General features: G+C 53.5%; 1 protein-coding gene across 2 annotated transcripts; it reads left to right on the top strand.

The window, feature by feature from the left end:
• Window positions 1–19,206, top strand: GGT7 (gamma-glutamyltransferase 7; the record flags this gene model as incomplete). Of its 2 annotated transcripts, XM_080354512.1 has the most annotated exons (16): window positions 2,560–2,659; window positions 2,827–2,950; window positions 3,196–3,422; window positions 4,734–4,885; window positions 5,833–5,947; window positions 6,419–6,486; window positions 7,149–7,222; window positions 7,983–8,176; window positions 10,342–10,429; window positions 11,163–11,290; window positions 13,393–13,481; window positions 14,242–14,394; window positions 14,883–15,000; window positions 15,705–15,842; window positions 16,805–16,904; window positions 18,349–19,206. In XM_080354512.1, the coding sequence occupies 15 exons, from the start codon at window positions 2,935–2,937 to the stop codon at window positions 18,510–18,512; spliced, it is 1,824 nt and encodes a 607-aa protein (XP_080210638.1). In that variant the 3' UTR covers window positions 18,513–19,206. The 2 variants fall into 2 exon arrangements, with proteins under 2 accessions (XP_080210639.1, XP_080210638.1); XM_080354513.1 differs by lacking the exons at window positions 2,560–2,659; window positions 2,827–2,950 and adding an exon at window positions 1–187.
• Between the last annotated feature and the right edge of the window lie 1,710 nt (window positions 19,207–20,916).

Below are 20,916 nucleotides of genomic sequence, written 5' to 3'. Positions count from 1 at the left end.
ATGGCGGTGCCGGTGGCGGCGGAGGCGGGGGCAGGCCGGCAGCGGGCCCTGGCCGCCGGCTCGCCCGTGGACTACATGAGCATCACCAGCTTCCCGCGGCTGCCCGAGGAGGACGCGGGCGGCGCGGCCGAGAGCGGCCTCCGCGCCCGGAAGGAGGAGGACGCGTTCCTGGGCGAGCAGGACACGGGTGAGGGGCGACGGCCGAGCCCGCCCGCGGCGCAGCGTGTCCCCGGCCCCGCGCTCCCGGCCTGGGGGGCCCCTCGACCCGCAGCCCCCTCACCCTCCAGACCGGCCCCCGCGGGGAGCGGGGCCCGCCAGGCTCCTCCCGGTCCCCAGCCCCTCGTTTCCCTTGCGGGGCCGTGCCGGGGCCGCGGGCGCGGGGGGAGCGGGAGGTGCCGGGGGTTGGCACGGAGCTAGCGATCCCTGCCGCCGGCAGCGCGGGGCTAATAAACTCAGGTGGTGCTTTGGTCCTTGAGAAAACCCTTTGCTTGTTTCTAATTGATTGCTTCCTTCTCAGCAGTTCGGAGAAACGTTTCTTCTCCCTCATGCCGTGTTTCTCCAGGAACGTTGCCCTTCATCCCCCGGGCTGCTTCATATCCCGTGAGCAGGCGTCTGCCCTGCCGCCCCAGAACCCCGCGTTTGAGCAGAGCCCCTGTCCTCTGCCCCGTCCCGCTGCGACCGCCGGGTGCCGTCCCCATCGGCCGTTCTTGTCCCACGCCATCCCGCGCTGGTGGGGTGAAGCTGTCGTGTGCGGCTCCGGGGGGGCAGCTCTCCCGAAAGCACGAGGCCTCTTGGCTCGCGCGCAGAGCACGAGCAGTTGGGAGCAGTTCGGCCGTGCGGCCGCCCCGCTGGGCACGGGGTCTCAGGCTCCCCGGCGTCTGTGCGGGGGGCGGCTGGAGGAGCTGCTGCTCTCCTGCCATGTGGAACCTCACGCTCATCTGACCCTGCATGTGTGTTGCAAAATCCGGCTGTTTCTCCATGCTGCGTTATCTGCCAGACCAGCAGGGAGGGAACGAGGATCTTAGGTTTCTACCACCCAGAAGATCTCATTGAAAGGAGGGAGCCCTGTTGTGCTGTCGATGCTGGGGACAGACCACGAAAGGACTGAATGGTCCCACATTGCAGCACCTGCCAGAGCTTGTGAGCAGCTCCAGTCTCTGCTGTTCCCTCCGCAGCAGCTCCAGAGCTGAGGTGACCCTGGTTCCCCCGTTGGAGCCATGTCTCCTTCACAGCCCCCACAGAAACCAAGTAGTGTTTGGTGGCTTCTCTTTCAAGCATGGATGTCATTGGTGGGACAGTCACTTGTGTGTTGGCCTCTCGAGCTGGTCCTTGCCCTCTGTGCTCCCGACTGACCCCTTCCAGCCCCTCCTGTCCCCAGGCTGTGGCGCTGCTCTCCCCACGCTGTGCCAGGGGTCACAGAGACTGAGTGACTTGCCCAGTGCCATGCGGGATGTCTGTGGTGGAGAACGAAGGGATTTCTGTGTGGGTGGGCAAGGCCACCCTGGAGAGCTGTGGCCTGTCCTCTCCCCTGGTTGCTCTCTGGATGTTCATGTCCCCTCGTGCTGGGCTGGCCTGTCACCAGCGCTATGGGAGCAGAGCAGAGTGATGGTGTCCTGGTGGGGCTGTGCAGAGGAGCCCGGCTCACTCCTCACTGTTTCCCCACTGGTGGGGCTGTTCCCCACTAGGGGGGTGCCAGGGGCCGTATGTGACATTGCTCCCCAATGGCATCCCCTGCCAGGGCAGTTCTGGCCTCCAGCGGGGACACCCCAGCCCATCACCCCCTCCCAGGTCTCTTCCAGCTCACTCAGACCAGACGTGCCAGGGAGGGGCTCCGTGCATGCTCAGGTGCGGGCAGGGAAAGCTGAGCCTTTCCCAGTCCTGCTCTTAAATCACCAAGGCATAAATGAGATTAAATTCACCCAAAGGGGATTCCCTGGCTGCAGGGGGTTTACTCCTGATTCACTGAAAAACGAACTCCCTGCCTGGCCCCAGGACAGCTGCACCCGGGAGGTGTTGCTAATGTCATGGCAAGGACAGGGCTGCAGCCCCCAGGGAGATGCTGCCTGCCAGAGCAGATGGAGTGGGGTGACGGGGGATGCACGATACCCTGCTCACTCCCTTGTCCCTTACCCCAAACCCAGGAAACATCCCCTGAGTGGAGGGACAAGCTTCTCATCTTGTCTTTTCCACTTGGTGCTTCTCTTCTTCCCAGCATGGATGCACAGGACACTGCAGCACCGCTGGCTCTCAGCAGCCCCTGAAATCATTCATCCAGGAGCCCTGGCCGGTGCGTGAGCTGCGTGTCCCCTGTGGTGCCCGGCAGCGATGGGCACGTCCCCAGGGCTGCGGCAGCAGCTCCGCGCACAGGCAGGGCACGCTCGGACGGCGTCCGCCCCGCCGCAAAGGAGCTGGCGCGGGCAGAGATTCAAAGCATCTTTCAGAGCAAAAGAGAGACCTTTTCATCCTGCCGAGCACTGTTTGCCACCCAGCAGCCACCCAGCAAAACCCTGCCCCGCTGCATTTGCCATCTCAGAGCTGGGCATTCGGCGAGCAGCTTGATTTCACAGTGGGCCCTGTCAGCTGGAGGAAGCGAGAAATTAGAGCAGAGCTGATCCTGCCGTCAGAGCGGGCGGACGCCCCGAGGCCCTCTGGTTTGCAGGTTTGCTCCTCTCTGCACCGCTTTGCTGGCTTCCATAGGGGTGTTTCCTGTGCCTGGGCCACACGTTTTGCTTCACCTCTATCTTGCTCAAGCGCTCTAGCTCAAGAATAGTTCCCAATAAGGCTGCTGGATTTTTTATTTTAATATCTTAATTTCCTCTTCTTCAGTCCTGATGCATTTCAGAGACCTGTTTGCAAGTCAGTGCTGTGTTAAGAACCCATCCAAATGGAGCAGTAACTGTGGGCCTGTCACTGAAGACTGATGGATGGACTGAAATGGAGCAAAATTCAGGTTTTTTCACCCTTCTTAATCTCCAGGGAAGTCAGCTTGAGCTGACTAGAGCTAGCAGAAGGGATTGATAAAGCAGCCCAGGGCAGTGTCTGAGCCAGAAATTCTCTATCGAGCTGGAATCAATAGGGAAGATAATAACCTTGCTGGACGGGCCACGATGTAACGTTAGCGCTGGGTAAACACTGCAATAAGAGCCCCGTGTTGCTCAATAACTAACACTTGTTTTCTCCCTGCTGCTCACAAAGACCCAGACTCCTTCCTGAAGTCTGCGCGTCTCCAGCGCCTGCCCTCGTCCTCATCAGAGATGGGCAGCCAGGACGTGTCCCCTCTCCAGGAGACCAGCAAGGACCCTTTTTCTGGAGACTGCAGCTGCCGGCAGGACGGGCTGACTGTCATCATCACCGCCTGCCTCACCTTCGCCATGGGGGTCACGGTGGCCCTGATCATGCAGATCTATTTTGGGGACCCTCAGGTAAGATGAAGCAGTGCCTTTGTGGTTGGGCTTTGGCCCGCAAAATAGGAGAAGCTCCCTAACTTTCCACTTTGCCCACAGTTTAGTGGGGTGAGTGCTGGTGAGCCCCGGCTGGTGTCAGTGAGACCCTGGGTTCTGAGTCTCTGTGATTCCACTCCAAATTGTCTTGAAAGCTTTTCCCTGTGGCTGGGGGTTGTACTCGGAGAGCTGGGCTCTCAGCGCCGCGGTCAGGGCGTGGGTGGCTGTGCCCGGCGGGTTTTGGGGTGCTGCCAGGAGGAAACAGGCACCCCCGCTGCTGTGTCTCCAGCTGTGGTTTGAGCCAGATGTGAATGATTTCACAAAGCAACCCTTAGTTAAGCAGTAGGAGTCTTTCATGTATCTCGACTTGAAGAGAGTTCTATGGATCTGCATGCCCAGACTCACCTCTGGAAGGATTCATCCAGGACCAAGCAGGGCAATAGCTGAAAACAGAGCTAAACGTCCTGCTGATCTGTCCCTCATTGCAGTGCTAAACTGCCGAGAAAAGGCAGCGTGGCCGTGGGGTTGTACCTGCAGAACAGCTCCTGCCAGGCGCTGCAGCCTGAGAAGGGCCAAGGGGCAGCCAGTAGTTACCGTCATCTTCTCCACCTGCTGCTCAGAAGGCAGAGCTGCCTGCAAGTCCACATGGAACGGATTTGCTTTTTTAAATGTTTTGCTCTCTTGCTGGCATGCAGAGCACAGCACTGGGGGCGCAGCGCCTGAGGGAGCCTGTGCAACGCAGCCCTTCTGCGGAGGAGCCAGTCCTGCCTCCAGTCCTGCCCGCGCCCTTCTGTCCTCACAATTCCCAAAGCCACGCTGGCTCGTGCTGAGATGCCGCAATTTGTCCCGTAGGGTTAAAATGAGCCTTTTATAACCTTCTGTGACTGCATTAGTGGTGGCACTGGCACCAGGGCGGGATGAGAACATGCCGTGGTGCTGGGCAATGCTGCATTCTTTGCAGCTGTATTCCTGTGTCCAGTGACCGTGTTGTGCAGCGCAGGGACAGCACACTGTCACTCATTGCTCTGGGGTTGCGGAGGACAGGGTGAGACATGGCCCAGCAGCGCAGCACCTCTGCTGTTGGAAGCTGGCTGAGCTGATGGCCACGGCTACATGCAGAGCAGCCACCGCTGCCTTGGGGGGCCAAGGGACATATTACTTCCACCTGCCTTTGGAGGCACCTGGAAATGCAGATCAGCCACAGCCTTGGCAGTGGCCTCAGGCTTCAGGTCCCAAGGAGCTGTGTGGCCCCAGCACCCCTCCCTGAGCACACCCGCTCTCCTCGTCCGGCAGATCTTCCACCGCGGTGCCGTGGTCACAGATGCTGCCCGCTGCACGGCCCTGGGCATAGAGGTGCTCAACAAGCAGGGCTCCTCCGTAGATGCAGCCATCGCCTCAGCCCTCTGCGCAGGAATAGTCAACCCCCACACGTCAGGGATCGGCGGGTAAGTGTTGGTCATTCTCCCCTGTGATGTTTTCTGTGGTTGTTCTTAAGCAGATGGTTTCCCCCATCAGCTGAGACTTGCCTCCTGGTAGCGCGTGTCCCAGCACGTGGTACTGGGTCTCTGACATCAGGCGGTGGATGTGTCCATGTCTGCACAGGGACAGGGACCCTTCATGTGCATCCAGTTGACAGTGAGGGACGGAGACATCCAGGGAGGGAGAAGCTGTGTCTGCCGAAGTGGCTGCTGGGAAAGCCTAAGCCTCAGGCTCAAGAGGGTTGAAAAAGTGACCACAGGCTGCCAAGCCCCTGTGCGAGTGTGCTGGGAGCTGGGAGCACGCTGGGCTCGGTCCCATCGCTTTCAGAGACTGAGAGCTGCCCTTTGTGAGCGCTGCTCCGGCTGTGGCTGAGGCTGGAGCCGGGTGTGGGGCAGCAGCCGGGGTAGCACCTGGTGACAGGTGGCCTCTTCACACCCCGTCCCAGGGTGGCATCCACGTGAGCGCTGCTCTCCAGGAGGTCTCGAGAGCGTTGCATAAAACGCTGTTACCTGATAGCTTCTCCAGGCTGTGCCACGGGCTGCTGTTGTAAGCAAAAACGCTGTTTTGTTGCAAAACTGCTCAGATTAGAAAGACAATCCCAGGTAGTCCCAGCCTGCCGGTGGAACAGAGCCAGTGGTCCTCTGGCCAGGCTGGCAGGGGCTGCTCCAGCCTCGCTGCAGGCTCAGCACAGGGCTGCCTGGTTGTCCTGAGCCGCTCTCTGGGGCAGGGCAGCAGCGTTCCCCTGCACTGCTGGCCAGTCCCGGGTCACTGCTGAGCCTGGGGACCTGTGACGATGGCCCTGTCACGCTGGGGCTGGCCCCGGCCCTGGTGGCACCCGTGCTCTTTGTTCTGGCTTTACGGCAGCGGCTGCTGCAGGGGCAGCTGTGCCAGCTGTGACCCCATCTCGCTGCAGGGGGGGCGTGATGCTGGTCCACGACATCCGGAAGAACAGGAGCTGGGTGATCGACTTCGGTGAGGTGGCTCCCCTGGGCATCCCGCTGGACGGGGACCTGCAGAAGGACACCAAGGTGAGCAGCGGTGTCCCACGCCGACCCCTCCGGGGCTGCAGCTGGCTAATGTCTCCAGCTCTCCTCTACCCACAACTCTCTGGCACAGGGAGGCAACAGGAGGCCTCTCCCACCACCAGGGAGATCCTGGGCCCTGCAGACATGTGGAGTCCAGGGAAAATGCTTCTTTGGAAGCGCAAAACCACCTGGAGCCTGCAGGGCTGTGGAGTAAAGGGCCACATCCCTCTGGCAGCGGAGAGCCGGGAGAACAAGGGCCGCAGGAGGGAGCACGATCCCGTGTTGCTCTGCTGAGTTATCTTTCCTGACCAAACTGGATTGAGAACAGGATTGAATTTGCCTCATTCCTTTCAAAACCTTTTATTCCCTAATTTAGTGTGTTGCTCCAGACCTCTTCCCCGCTCCTATAGACCATGTGAATGTGACTTGCATCTTCTTGACTTGCAATCCCTTTTTCTCCTTCCTATTGTACAGCCAGGTCTGCTCGTGGGGGTGCCAGGCATGATACAAGGACTGCACCAGGCACACCAGTTACACGGGAGGTAAGAGACGAGGCGGGCACAGGCGAGCTGTCCTTGTGCCGCACAGACTGTGCCTCGGGGCCTCCACAGGGGACCTGGAGCTCACGGGCCCTCACCGTCAGACCACGTTCTCAGACATCAGTCAAAACCGTTAGCTAAGGGGTGCTTGGAGGCTTATGTTGAGAAATACGTTCATTTTTCAGTACTTCATTTAACAAAAGCTTGGTCGGGTTTTCTGCAAAGAAAAATTTTGGCTAACAAGATGGAAAATAAATGTTCTTTTAGAAACAGGCACAGGACATTTTCATGCATGTCTGCACTTTCATTGTCTCTTTAGCTGGACCTTAAGAAGTGTGGCTGTCCTTGATGGGACAGGGAGGGAGAAACCTGAATGATTTGCTCAAGGCCAGGGCCTGGCTTGAAATTTTGCTCCAGAGATGGCCCTTCCCCTGTCCTTGTGCCGACCTTCCTCTCTTGTGCCCATCATGGAGCATTTGATGATGGTCCTGCTAAAAAGAAACAACCCACTGAAAGCTCAGTCCTCCCTTTGGCCCCGCTGGCCCACAGCCTGGTCTTTCAGAAGCCCCCTGACCACAGAGCCGAGCCCAGCATGGGCTCCCCAGCACCCTGCCCTGCTGCACCCCTGCACGGCACGTTTCTCCTTGTCCTTTCTCCTCTGGCAGACTCCCGTGGTCCGAGCTGCTGGGTCTTGTGGCTGGAGTCGCCCAGGAGGGGTTTAATGTCACACATGATTTGGGTGAGTACCTGGTGGGGAGCCATTGCATGTGGCATCTGGGAATGTAGATCATTATTCATGGGAAATTAGGGCTCTTTGGATGTGGAGGTGGGTGGTGGTGGGAGCTGAGCAATGTGTGAGCCACAGACTGCAATGGGGAGCGTGGTAGAGCAGAGCTGGAGCCCTTTCCCAGGGCTGGTCGGGGACAGGTCAGAGCAGCCCATGCTGGGCAGTCCAGGACCAGCCGGGGAAGGCACAGGGTCCTCTGGGGTTCCTTCCTGGTCCTCAGGGATGCACGGCCCAGCCTCACAGAACTCCAGAGTGTCAGGGGTTGAAGCGACCTGGAAAGCTCATCCAGTGCAATCCCCCCATGGAGCAGGAACACCCAGGTGAGGTTACACAGGAAGGTGTCCAGGCGGGTTGGAATGTCTGCACAGAAGGAGACTCCACAACCCCCTGGGCAGCCTGGGCCAGGCTCTGACACCCTCACCGGGAACAAGTTTCTTCTCAAATCTAAGTGGAACCTCCTGTGTTCCAGTTTGAACCCATTGCCCCTTGTCCTGTCCCTGGTTGTCACCGAGAAGAGCCTGGCTCCATCCTCCTGACACTCCCCCTTTCCATATTGATCCCCATGAATGAGTCACCCCTCAGTCTCCCTCGAGTTTTGAAATAGGCCAAGAGGCAGCAGCAAGTCTCCAAGATCCCCATCAGGCACACAGTGGCTCCGGGTCCCCTGCGCGTTCTTGGCTCTTCTGGATGTCCCTCTCCCTCTTGCCCGCAGCCAAAGCCATAAGTGAACTGAAGGACCTGAACTGCTCGGACAGATTTCGGGAGATCTTCCTGCCGGACGGCCAGCCCTTGCTGCCGGGCATGTTCGTCAGGCGCCTGGACCTCGCGGCCGTCCTGGAGCTGGTGGGGACAGAAGGGGTCTCAGCCTTCTACAGCGGAAACTTGACCCAGGAGATGATCTCGGAGGTGAGTCTGTCCCTGTCTCTGCCCCAGACCGCATGGCACAGCTTGGGCTGGGGATGCCGCCATGTCACCCACCCGATGTGACTACCTGGAGATAAGCCACACCCGAGTGTCAGCACAACAATGGGGACAAATGCATGGAGCCTCCTTTTTCTTTCCTGTCCCTGTCACTGCAGTGGTATAAGTGCCACACAGGTCACTTCCACAGCCTGCAGAAGTGAAACCTCCATTTCCTCTGTAACCAGGACAGACTGGTTTTTTGAAGGCTCATCTCCATTTCAAGATCTCCTCTAGGCTGTGTTGGTATTTTTTCCCCATAACTAGAGGTGCCCCACTGTTAAACACAAATTTTGGTTGTTATTAGGACTGTAAGATATAGACTCCAGCAAGATGGTTTAAAAATAAAACTGTGAGCCTTGTGAGCAGAGGATCAGGCAGGCTTGGTCCCACTTAGAGTTGCCCTAGTTTCACTCCTGCTGTTAGAGGTGCTCTGGAAAAAATAGCACCAACAAACAAAGTAATTCTTCTGGTAAAGAAACCCCAAACTTATTGCTGTCTAGCTGCAGTCAGGGTAGTTGGTGGCACTATTTTTCCCTACCAATACAGTTCAAGTGATGCACCTTCAGCATGCCGTTGGTAATCTGGAATGGGCTCATTCAGCTCGAGCCTGAGACATTTGTGAGCTCTGTGTTTGGAAATCTCCTCCTGCGGTTCGTTTTGGCCACAGCAGAGGTGGAGAACAAGGAACAGGACAAGTCCCAACCTTGTCCATCTCCACGGGTGAACCCTCATCACCCCCTGCCCTGGCTGGGCTGCCGCGGGGAAGCACAAACTGTGGAGGAGCAAGGCCTGGAGTTGCAACACCAAAGGCCCTGGCAAAGCTCCGGGATCAAGTGCATAATTCCAGCTTTGGTTGCAGAGCAGGGCTGAGTGTTTATTGTTCCAGCAAAGGGAGGGCGTCAATGTGGTGAAATCAAGCAAATCTCCAAAACACCCCACCCTTTGTTTCCATCCTGTGGTGGGAAGGCACAGGTGCAAAACAGTTTTCCCTGGGGAATCTGGGGTGATGCCAGTGGCGTGTGGCTGACCAGGGCTTCTCTTTCAGAGCCGTCAGGCTCCTCCTGCCCCGCTCCCCTCCACTTCTCCCGGGTTTCAGGGGGGCAGCTCGTGGCATGGACCCACGCACCTCAGCCGGGGTTCAGCCGGCCTGTTCTCCAGGACCTTGGGAAGGGGACAGGGATCCCAAGCAGGGGCTCCGTCTTCTTTTGCAGCTTTGGGGTGGTTTGACATGCCCCCCACAACGTGCCCTGCATTAGCTTCTCTGCTCCAGTGATTCATCTGTTTCTGCCAAAGAATTTTTATTGCCAAGTTAGCTGGCTGGCCTGGAAATCAGAGCATGCACAGGTTATTTGTTCTTACCCATTTTGGAGATGGAAGTCCAGAGGGCTCATGGCAGCAACTCACCCCAGCAGAACCTCTCACCGGGTTGCGTGGCTTCTCCTGGGTGGAAGGAAAGAGTTCCCCCGTGGGCACAGCGCACCTGTCTGCGGGCTGAGAACACTGCCTGCGCCATGGCCGGCCAGCAGAGCGCAGCTGCCATCGTCCCACCTCGTCCCCATCATGACTCAGGCGCAGAAGAGCTGCACTGGGGGGATTACCCATCTTTACTGCATTCATGACAATTATCAAGGCCAGCAAAACGTACGTTTAACAGAGTCTTAAAGAAAGACCAAGGGTACAGCAGACCCACTATCACCTGAAATAATTTAAAAAAGGGTGGAAATTGAATGCTAAAGATTTCTAGGGATAGTGACCTGTTAGGTCTGTTCTGGATCCATATGTATCTTTTATCCTGGTAGCATTCAAATGCTTCCATAACCTTTAACATACTCATCCTTGCTACCCTGGGGAGAGGAGGCAGCGAGGCAGCGCCAGTCCCCGTGGTCATGGGTGGGCAGGACGTCTTCAGAGCACGCTGGGGCAGGTGAGCTTTTGGAGGTGGTGAGCGAGGCCACCAGGGCCATGGAAGCACAGGGTGCTGGGGCATCCTGAGGAACCTGGCACTTGGCTCAAGTGTTTGTTTGACAGCGTGATGCGTGTTGACCTGAGGAGCACGGAAAGCCTTGACCCCGCGTTCTCAGGGCGCGCTGCTTTGCTCTCCTGCACAGGTCCAGAACTACGGAGGAGTCTTGGTGGAGGAAGACTTCAGCAATTACAGCGTCACAGTGGAGAATCCCATCCACACAGTCTATCAAGGTAAACGCCTGACCCATTGCCATGCAGCTCAAGTTAAAATGTGCTCCGCCTGGCAAGGAGCGGTGACAGCATTTAATGGAAGTCAAAGACACACTGAGACACCTGCAGCAAAGTCCGGAGAACCGGAGAGGTTCTGCTCTGCCTGCTGCCACTGGTGCATGGTCAGCACTTCAGGGGGCTTCCAGCACTTGGGGCTTGTGTTTTCCTTCATAGCAACCGCTGGTATTTTGATAGTGTTAGAATGTAAAGATGCAAAATGATCACACTGTGTCTAGATAGAAGCTGGACCATAGGCCAGCATCTATGTCTGAAGGCTGTTCCCATAGTTGACCGACAAGGAAGAAAAACTTACTTTATGCAAAAAGTTTCTAAAATGTCATTCTCTTCTAGAAAACCTTGTATTTATTCTCCTTATAGCTGTAATGTTGCAGACCCATTTTATCTCCATTCTTCCTTACTGCAGTTTAGAAACCAGCTAGCCAACCAACAAGAGCTGAGTTTCAGATATAAAAAAAGCATCCTTATTTGGGCTTCCTTCATTCATCATAAAAAAAAAAGAAAGATACAACAGGAATGTTTTAGGAAATCTTTTTCAAATAATGTTACTTTCCATTATTTCCCCCCAAATGTGGAAAGGTGTCCCTGTCCTTGAGGACACTAGCTTATGGGAAAGTGTTATAACTGGACAGTATCTGACAAAAGCAGCTTTATTCCTCTCTTTTTCCCTTCACAGGTCATCTTGTTTTCAGTCCCCCGCCTCCACATGCAGGTCCTGCACTGATCACAGCACTGAACATCCTCGAGGGCTTTAACATCACAAGTCAAGTATCCAGGGGGAATGTCCTGCACTGGATGGCAGAGGTAAGAAGAGGTTCAATATTTGCATGAATTTCTTGTGCTGCTAGAGAATTATTTATTTATTCCTTGGTTGTGCAGAAATGTTTGTAGGTAATTCCAAGAGGAGAATGAGCAAATAGCTAAGGTGTAAATCTGAGCTGTGCTGCTGCCTCAGGTAGGTGCAGGTGCTGGAGCCTCCTGCTCTGCTGAGCTCTTTCTTTCTTAGGCAGAGCTTTTTCAGAAGAAAAAAACCTGTGGCTTTTGCCCATTTCTTGTGTGCAATCGTCTCTTCAGAATGACCCACAGCAGCTGAGGGTGATCCATCTCTTTCCTCCACCTCTTGTGCTGCAGTGGCCCTGGACACAGCAGAGCGCTGCTGGGGCACTGCGAGGGCGGGCAGCAAAATCCTGTCTGTGGCGATGACAAGGAAAACTGACGCAAGGCTTTATATGTTAAAAAAATCTTTACACGTAGCCAACCTCATGATCTCCATGGTGCAGATCATGATTTTCCAGTATTCAGGGCTGTCAGCCCTACCAAAACATTACAGCTTCCCAGGAAGTCAAGCAAGTGCTCAGGTTCCTGCTCTGTAAGCAGAGTTATGTTCTTAGATGCTTATCAGGCCCACCACTGGGTTTTAGGAGTTGGAGACTTTAAGCAAGGATTTCACCGTGTCCTTGTAGCAGACAGAACAGTGGGCGCTTGGAAGTCGTTGCCTCTCATAAAAAATGCAACAGCTGGAGGCGTTACACGCTGACAGGCCTGTGCAGAGGCAGAGAAGGTTGACTCACTTATTTTTGAGCTCTCTTCAGGAAGCTTTAGATGAATCTGTTTGCTCTGCATTTGCACCAGGCCAGGAGTTCTACCCGTTGGTTGTCATGTCCCAGCTGAGGAGCAGCAGCCTCCAGATACAGGGCCGTGACTTCCGAAGGTGTGTAACCCTGACCAGCTGGGGTCACACGGCTGAGCACGCAGCTGAGATTCAGTGCTAGGGCAGCACCAGGCAGTCCAGGCCTGGGACAGCCATGGGCAGGGTGTGGGGTGGACATGGTCTGTGTGTTGCAGTGGAGCTCCTCCATGGCCACCGAGTACATCCTCCATATGGTGTGGTGGTCAGGAGACTGTTTCATGCAAACGCCACCTTCTCCGGAAGTTAATAATGTTCTACACTGTACATCAGAAGATAAATTATGACACTTCTGGATAAGTTGTTGATGTGTGGCACGTATCAAAAGAGATGTCACATCTAGCTACCTACCTGCAGGACAAAGTACTGCCTTGAAGCTTGAATGAAAATGGCACAACCTGCAAGCTGAAAGTCTGGTGTGTTTCTGCTGGGCACAAACTGGCTTGGCTGAGGAGCACGTTTCTCCTCGTGGCTGTCTCTGGCTGTGCACGGCTGGGTAAACTGTCTTGAAATGGCATCTTCCTTCCCCGTTTTTAACGGACTGGCTTAGCCAGGATTCTGCATGTATGAGAAACCAGGTCCCTCCCTCTTTTTAAACCATCTTTCCCTTAAGTGTGCTGGGACTGACACTTTCTGTTCAAGCACTTTGGATGACTTAGAACTAGGAGCGTGGGTAGCAGCTGGTGAGCAGAATAGCTCAGTTCTGCTCAGCTGTGGTGCTGGGCCAGTGGAGCAGCGGTGAGCCCAGGACCCCCTGTCTCACTGGGATTCACCGTAAACTCCACTCAGGAATGGAAATAGAAAGTGAGCGGCATTCTGGTGACCCCGTCTGCCAGCTGGCAGCGCAGCCGGGCCACAGAGCTGCGTCGAGCCAGCTCGTCTGCTCCTGCCAGGGATGTTCCACCGTGTTCGCACGGCGCTGGAGACACTCAGCTCCCACACACACAGTTTTCCACGACAAACTGATGTCCTTTTGGTCCCCATACCCACGTGTGGCAGACCTTTGCATGAGGTATTTCCAGGACCAGGCTTTTAAACATTTTTCTTCATAGCCTTTAGCCAACATGCCAGGAGACCAGATACCTCTTCCTCCTTGGAGTATGAAAAGTTGTATTTCCAGAACCACCTAAGTGTTTTTCTTTCTTTCTTTCTTTCTTTGTGTGTTCAATGTAGACATTAAAAATAGCCCTTTCTTTCTTTCTTTGTGTGTTCAATGTAGACATTAAAAATAGCCCTGAGTCTGGCTAGCAACCTGGGAGACCCATCTGGTGATGTGTCCATCACTCACGCTGTGGAAGACATGGTGAGGTAGGTCTGAGGCTGACGGGTAAGGTGACAGTTGCAAGGTGTGTGGTTTGGATGTCATTCCTGGATTTGCTCTTTTCAGTGCCCAGGGAAACCTGAGGTTTTTCTGTCTCTGTCCTACTGGGGACACTTCAGTGTCCTCCTAGGGCTCACTTGTCCACAGGGATCACAGCTGATACCGGGGGCTCTAGGGGTGGGTCGTGGGATGTCCTTACGTGGAGGCTTCCTGGAACCAGCTTCATCTTCAGGATTCCTCCTGCTTTTTCACCCTTCTAAGTACTCCTCCTCAGCAAGTCATATAAGCAGCCATCCACATGGTCATGACCGTTCATGCACATTTCTGGCTCTCCCTTCCCCACCCTGGGGCTCAGTGCCCCTGCAGGACACCCAGACGTGCGGGAGAGGCCAGGTGGGGGCTTCAGCCCAGCCAGGTTAATCTGTGGCTGGTGGCCCCAGGCTGTCCCTGACTTGCCCTCCTGCTGGAGGACGGGCCCTCGGCCAGGGGGTGCCAGCCCATCTCCATGCGGCTGAGATCGCCACAGCACACAGAGCTCAGAGCTTGGCGGCATTGCCGCTCCGCACGGGCTGAGCCAGCTTGTCTCCTTCCATCGGGAACCGGAGCAGCTCCCTGTCCTCAGCACCAGCCCCAGTTCAGGGGCACGCCGCCAGTAGCCAGTAGATGTGCTCCCAATAAGAGACCAAGAGATGTTTGGCTTCCTAGGCTCATGGCTTTCTTTCCTCTTTCCCTCCCTCATTGCTGAAGCAAATCAGAAGCTAATTCCCTGCGCCAGCTGATTAATGACTCCCAGTCCTTCTCGTCTGATCTCCATGTGCCTCACTTCTCGGTGGAGAGCGGCCCCGCTGCTAGCCAGGTCCTTGTCATGGGACCCGATGACTTCATTGTGGCAGCTGTAAGGTAAAGGATTCGCTTCCTCCCTCCGTGATGGACTCGGAGGGTGGGATAAGGCAAGTTCACCAGGACGGGATGGGGCCAGAGCTGGAGCAGCTGCGCTGCTCTGTCTCAGTCCTGCAAGAGGAGGGATGGGGGAATGGAGGAATGGTCTGCCCTGTGCGATCCTACACATCTCACAGCGAAACATGTCTGGACTGGCCTGAATCTGCTCCCTGGAGAAGAGGTCATGGCCAAATTTGAGGACTGATGGGGGCATGGAGACGTCATGTAGAGGGGAATCCTTAAACACAGGGAGGGACAGAGCTGCTGTCACCCATGTGGTTGCTGCTCCTAAGTACATGGAGGCTTTCCTCACATCTAACCAGCCCATAAGAGCTACTGAGGAGTCTCTATCAAGCCAAGATGGGACAAAAAATTGGAGCTGTGAAAGCCTCAAGGTGTATGAGAACCTCTGGGAGGATTTTAATGAGATTTCTTTGTGCTTCTTTCAGTTCTTTGAACCGTCCGTTTGGCAGTGGGATAATGACGCCCTCCGGAGTGCTCCTGAACAGCCAGATGTTGGACTTCTCCTGGCAAAACAAAACAACGAACCACTCCATTCCCAGACCGGTAATGAATGACAGGAGATGACATTGAGCTGTCTGCACCATATTTTTTCAACTTTATTCTCATCTCCACAACAGGGAGGCTGTTTAATACCTTATTAATTACTAAGCTCCTATTTTTTTATTATATGAGCCACTGAAACAGAGTGAACAGAAGGCTTCATGTGTATCAGTTATTATTATAATGCAGTTTTATCGAACAATACTGCACATCTTAGCTGGCTATTTTCCCTGCAGTCCAGATGCACTTTAGAGCAACCATCCTTTTCTCTTGGCTTGAATTAAGGACTCTCTTTATTAATTGATGCTCTGCAGGTTTAAAATTAAAAGATAGCATGAAAAAAAATCTCCAGATTTTTGGATGAAACAGTTACAGACCAGTACTGGTGGCTTCCAGTGCTGCTGTGTTGCTTCTTCTTGCCTCGTGTTGTAAAACCATCCCACTCTGCTGGGCTCATACTTTAGCAGTGGGCAAATGGCTCTATATACCTTCTGTATATATAAGAGAGCCACGGTGTGAAATGGGACAATCCTGTTAACATCAGAGCGCGTTATCGCAGCAGTGAGGGTGTCAGCCTTGTAAAACTACACGAGTGCCATTGCTGGCTGAAGCATAAAGAGTAAGAAGTTAACCGGCACAACCTGAGCACCAGCAAAGCTTTAGGCACCTTGTTGAAATTCTTTGGTGTGTCTGTTCTTCAACTGCAGCAAAACCTCATCCAGCCTCGGAAACGGCCCCTGTCTTTCCTGTTGCCCACCATCGTGAGACCGTCCAAGGGGATGTGCGGGACGTACCTTTGTCTGGGAGCAAACAACGGGGACAAAGCCTTGAGCAGCATCGTGCAGGTCGGTGCTGCCCCTTGGAGCTGCGGCTGGGCTCCGCGCTGAGCAGGGTCCCCGTAGCACAGACCTTCCCCTCCCAGCATCCCCAGCTGTGCTGGAACTGGTGGCCACAGGATCACCAGTTCAGTCTTTTATGTCACCAGCTCCACACATTTGGGTTTTCAAATTTCTCAGAGCTACCGATTTACTTCTCTTGTACCTTTCCTGGTTGCACCACTCACAATTATAGAGGAAAAGCATCTTGGCAAAATGTGTAATGTTTTTGTGTCATTCTAATACCTGTTCAAAGCTCTTCATAAGGATCATCAGGGAAACAGGAGCATTTTGTGTTCAGAGACTGGCAGCCCTTCAGTGCTTTTCCCTATGAAACGCTCCTTTTAGCGCATTCCCAAATGAACTCCTCCCTCCTCTGCATGTGCTAGAAATTGGGCAGCTCCTCCTAATTTATGATTTATGATCATGAGAAGTACTTGCCTATAGCGTGATTATATGCTCAACATCAATGGATTGCTAAAAAGAAAGGCACAAGTGAAGCTGGCTCCCATTTTCCTTACCTTTTGGAAGGCATTATTCAGAGCAAAACTAAAGCCAACCATTGCTTCCTAATGCTTTGTTTGGAGAAGTCTTGTGCTGAGCTTTTGGCTGTAACAAACACGTATTTAGAGATTACATCACGTTCCGACACAGCAGTCTCCTAAGTTAGCAGGAGCTATGTGAGAAGAGGTCCAGGCAGCCCTGAGAAGGCACCGCTTTTCCACCAGCAGCGGACAGGCTGTATTTCAGGGGTCTCTTTGTGTGTGTGAAACCCTGCGTTAGTTCATGCTGTTGGGTGAATGGTTCAGAATCTTCTTTGCCTGCCGCATCTGCAAATGTTGAAGCCGCCAACGAGAGGGATGCCTGAGAAGCTGGCTTCTCCTGTTCTCTTTACTTTTTTAAATTATTGAAGATCTTTTATTCTCTTGCAGGTTTTGGTAAATGTGTTAACATTTAACAAGAATCTGAGTGAAAGTTTGTCACTTGGTCGACTTCACCCACAGCTTCAGTCTGACACCCTGCAGGTTGACAGTGAGTATGGACACCGGGAGTTGTGCAGCCAACAACTCCAGGGTGTTTAGAAAAGGAGACGGGTTTCCTGGTGCGCTACTGTGGGGGCACCGTGGTCCAGGGTCCCCAGGGGGCGCAGGGGGTTTTGGGGAAGACAAGAAGCAGCAGCCTAGTGTCCACAGAGCTTGCAGCCGTCGCCGAGCCCTCTCCCTCGTGTTTTGGGAACGTTCCCTGATCCCTCCAACACTGCCTGTCCAAACTCCGTGGGGTGCTTCTCCCCATCCCTCCCTCTGTCCCCGCTCACCTCCTGGTAGCACTCCTGCTGTCCTTAAAACCTTTTGGCGATCTGATATTACACCATTGAGGACATCCAAATAAACGAGTGCAACCACAGCTTCACCCAGACAGGTCCTGAAAGCTGCCAGCTCTGCATACACTTTATTACCACTGCCATGAATGATATTCTTTCACCTTCCAGTCCATGTCCCTTAACTCCACCAGCTGGGGAGAAGACAAGGCTTGTAGCTTGACAGTGCTGGAAATGCAGCATCCGTGCTGATCCTCTGGAGACGGCACTGCCGGCTCTTGCAAGTCTTGGTCTAGCTGGTGTTTTTACAAAGCCCCATACCTTACCAGAGTGAACCATAAGTGAAATTTGGTTTAAATTTGACACAAAATAGCCAAAGTTTCTAGGATTTCACATTTTGGAGGAAAATCTAAGAATGCCTGTGGAGTGTGACCCACAGGCTTGGAAACTAGAATGTAATTCAAACAAATCTGAAACTTCAAAAGGTCATAATTTTGGGGGTTGGACATTTGGCTTCAACAAGATCTATGCAATATATCTGCACTGTATAGAGCTTAAATAACTGTGGGATTTCTGTGTGCCTGCTTGGTTTGTCCAGCTGCATCCCCAGCTCGTGTCCTCAGGCACTTCATACAGAAATGACAAACCACCAAATAAACAAAATGAAGGCAGAAGAACAAACAGCCTCAGGTGGATGGCTGGAAGATTGAGAAATGCATGAAGGGGAAGCTGGAAGGCTTATCACAAAGTTTGTCATTTGACAACTTGCTTTACTACTGTTACTTCTGAGTTGCCTTGCATCTTATTTTCACTCGTAACTGTTAATACTGTCATTTGTCCCTAAGCTCCTAAGAGCAGCAACAGCCTGGTGTTCTGTAAGTCGAATGACTACAATAGGTGCCAACAAATTATTTTCCCCATTTTTCCAAAGAGGAGGATCTTCTCCATCTGTAAATGGTCTCCTGGATCCCCTTGTTTCCCTCTGCCCGGCTCTGAGCGGTGGCAGCGCTGGTCCTGGCGCTGGGCTCGGCCCAGCTGGGACCCCGGGGGCCACAGGCGCTTCCATGGCACCGTACGCCCCAGCAGGGCTAGGACAGAGCTTGGCATGAGCGGCAGCAGTGGTTTCAGTTACAAACTCCTCTTTTAAAACCCCTACAGGTGAGTTTTCTGAAGAAGACATTGAATTTCTTGTAGCCAGGGGCCATCAAGTGGACAAAGTCGAAGTGCTGTCCCTGGTTCACGGGGCCAGGAGAACCAACAGTTTCATCATTGGCCTGAAGGACCCCAGGAGCGCGGACGCTGCCGGAGCCACCGTGTCGTAGCAGCTCGGCGGTGGCGTGTGCGCTGAGCGGGGCTGGGACGCTGGCGGGTCCTGTGCGTGCCGTGACACGGCCCTCCCGCCGGGGCCCTGCACACTCGCCGATGGACTTTCTGCCCTCCGCACCAGGACGACACCAGAGGGGTTCGCAGCCCAACACAGCACTCCGATCTTTTTTATCTTTTAATGATTTGAATGGCGAGCAGCCCGGTCCTTGTTAGAGGAGCGCGGGGAGCACACTTGTTTCTTTCGGCAGAGTCTTGCTAATATTTTTAGTCTTTTCAAAAGCCCAGTTCTAGCCAGCATCTTCATTTTAGTGAACAGGAACATCAGCAAAGGAAAAAACAGCTGCTGCTGCTACCATCATCTTCATCTCCTTGTCTGTCCCAAGTTCATTCTTTGCCTCCTGTGCAAGCCAATAATTAATACAGCCTAATGTAGTGTGTGTAGCTGCCTGTATCTGGAGTATCAGGGGGTCCTTTCATGCGCCGTATGGACCAGCTGATTTTAAGCAGCATGCAGCCTCCTGCGTTCGTTCCTTTCCTCACATCACTACACACCTGACTGGCTGTCAGCCTGACTTTGTAACCAGAGCAGTGGGTTTCAACCTCTAACTACTTGTGGACCCCCCGATAGTTTTCTTACAGAGGTTCAGCCTCCTCCATGGTAAGTTCAAGCTTAGTGGCAACGGGCTTCATTTTCTGAGATACTTTTTGGAGATATCATAGCAGTACTCTCCAGATTTATAAAAACCCACAGACCACAGACTGAAAATCAATGGTTTGGGTGGGTTCAGGGTTTCCTTACACTGCCGTGTCTCTGCCCGCTCTGAAAGCCCAAATCACCTAATCCCCACAGAGGGGTTTGAGATTTGCTGCCTACTAAATCCACACCTGTGCTTTCGCTCCCTGTTTTGATACTGGTGTCTCTGTTGGAAAAGCTGAAGAGAGTGAGAGAAAAGGTACAAAGCAAACCGAACACTACTGCGATAATTTTCTGTCCAGAGCACATAGTGCAAAATATAAGCATATTTCTGCATTTCTTGTCTGAAACAGTGAAGAAATAATACCACATCTGACAGCTGCATCACTTCACTCAGCCCACATTTGAACATTTCCTTCTCCTTTTACTGGCAAATTTTACAGACACCTGGCACTAAAAAACTCTGGAATCCGATCATTTTCTGCAGCTTAAACTGTTATTATTTCCTTCATAGAGCAAATGCATCTATGGCCACTGTACATATCATGTATGTATGTCTGCTGATGGTTGTCTTGGTCTTTCATCTGATGATTACACCTGTCACCCCAACCTTCCTCCTGAGGGACCCGCTGACACGCACCGGTTTGTACGGTGCCTTCGAGCGCTCGTTGCCGTTTGACACGGGGAGCGCGCGGGACATTTTGCGGCAGCCGGGGCACTACGGCAGATCATCGGGCTGATCTCTCCTGCCGGCTGAGGATCTCAAAGCACCTATTGCGAGGCCTTGCAGGTTGTGCCCAGGAAGGACAGAGATGCTTTCCTGCTGAAGCGCAGCGCCCGTGAGCAGAGCCCGGCAGACGGGAGCGTGCACGGTATTTCTGTTGCCATGTGTCAGTGGCCTCAGCTGAGAGTGGGGGGAAGTACGACGTTGTCTTTGGGACGTTGTCTTCTGTGCCACCATGCTGCCTGCAGGGCAAGAAGAGACTTTATTCACCCTAGGAACATCAAATGATTTACTTTCCTGTCATCAGCACTAGTTAGTCACTGCGTTCCTAAATCTTGTCGTGTCTTGGAGCAGAGCCCCAGGTTTCACAGGGAGGGGAGGCTGCGGTTCTGTGTGTTCAGTCTCACCGCTGGAAACTTGGGGTTTTCGGGGGCAGTTCAGCAGGGATCCGTCCCTCGGGCACGGGGGTTTACTGAGCACAGCTGCAAAATAAGAGGTCAAGTCGTTGTTCCTTCAGTACTCTGCATGGAATGTCACAGAACACTTTGAAAGGTAAAATTCCTCCTTATTAAATGAGTTTGCCAACTTACTTCTGATGCTGGGAACTGTGTATTCATTTGGGAATTCAGGACTCTGGTCCTGATTCATAAGGGCACTTGCACGCCTGAAGGTGCAATTTCACAGCAGTTATTCAGAATCTTAAGATAAAGCGTGTTCCTGACGGCTCTGCTGGAAAACGGCCCGCGTCACCAAAAATAAAATAAAATAAAATAAAATAAAATAAAATAAAATAAAATAAAATGGAAGATGTGACTGAGGCCCCTAAGGTCACGGCTGAGAGAAGTAAAAACAACTTGAATTATTTCCCTTTTTTTCTGTTTAAAAACGGCATCAAGTACAGCACAGATGTATTCAATATGGAAACCGTTCATCTGCCAATTGGCCCAGTGTCTCCAATACTTTGAGTCCATCTGTTGTGATG

The sequence above is a fragment of the Nesoenas mayeri genome (genome assembly GCF_963082525.1).
Source record: "Nesoenas mayeri genome assembly, chromosome: 16".
Taxonomy (NCBI): domain Eukaryota; kingdom Metazoa; phylum Chordata; class Aves; order Columbiformes; family Columbidae; genus Nesoenas; species Nesoenas mayeri.
The sequence above is the reverse complement of the archived record's forward strand: the minus strand, read 5'-3'. Positions and strand labels throughout refer to the sequence as shown.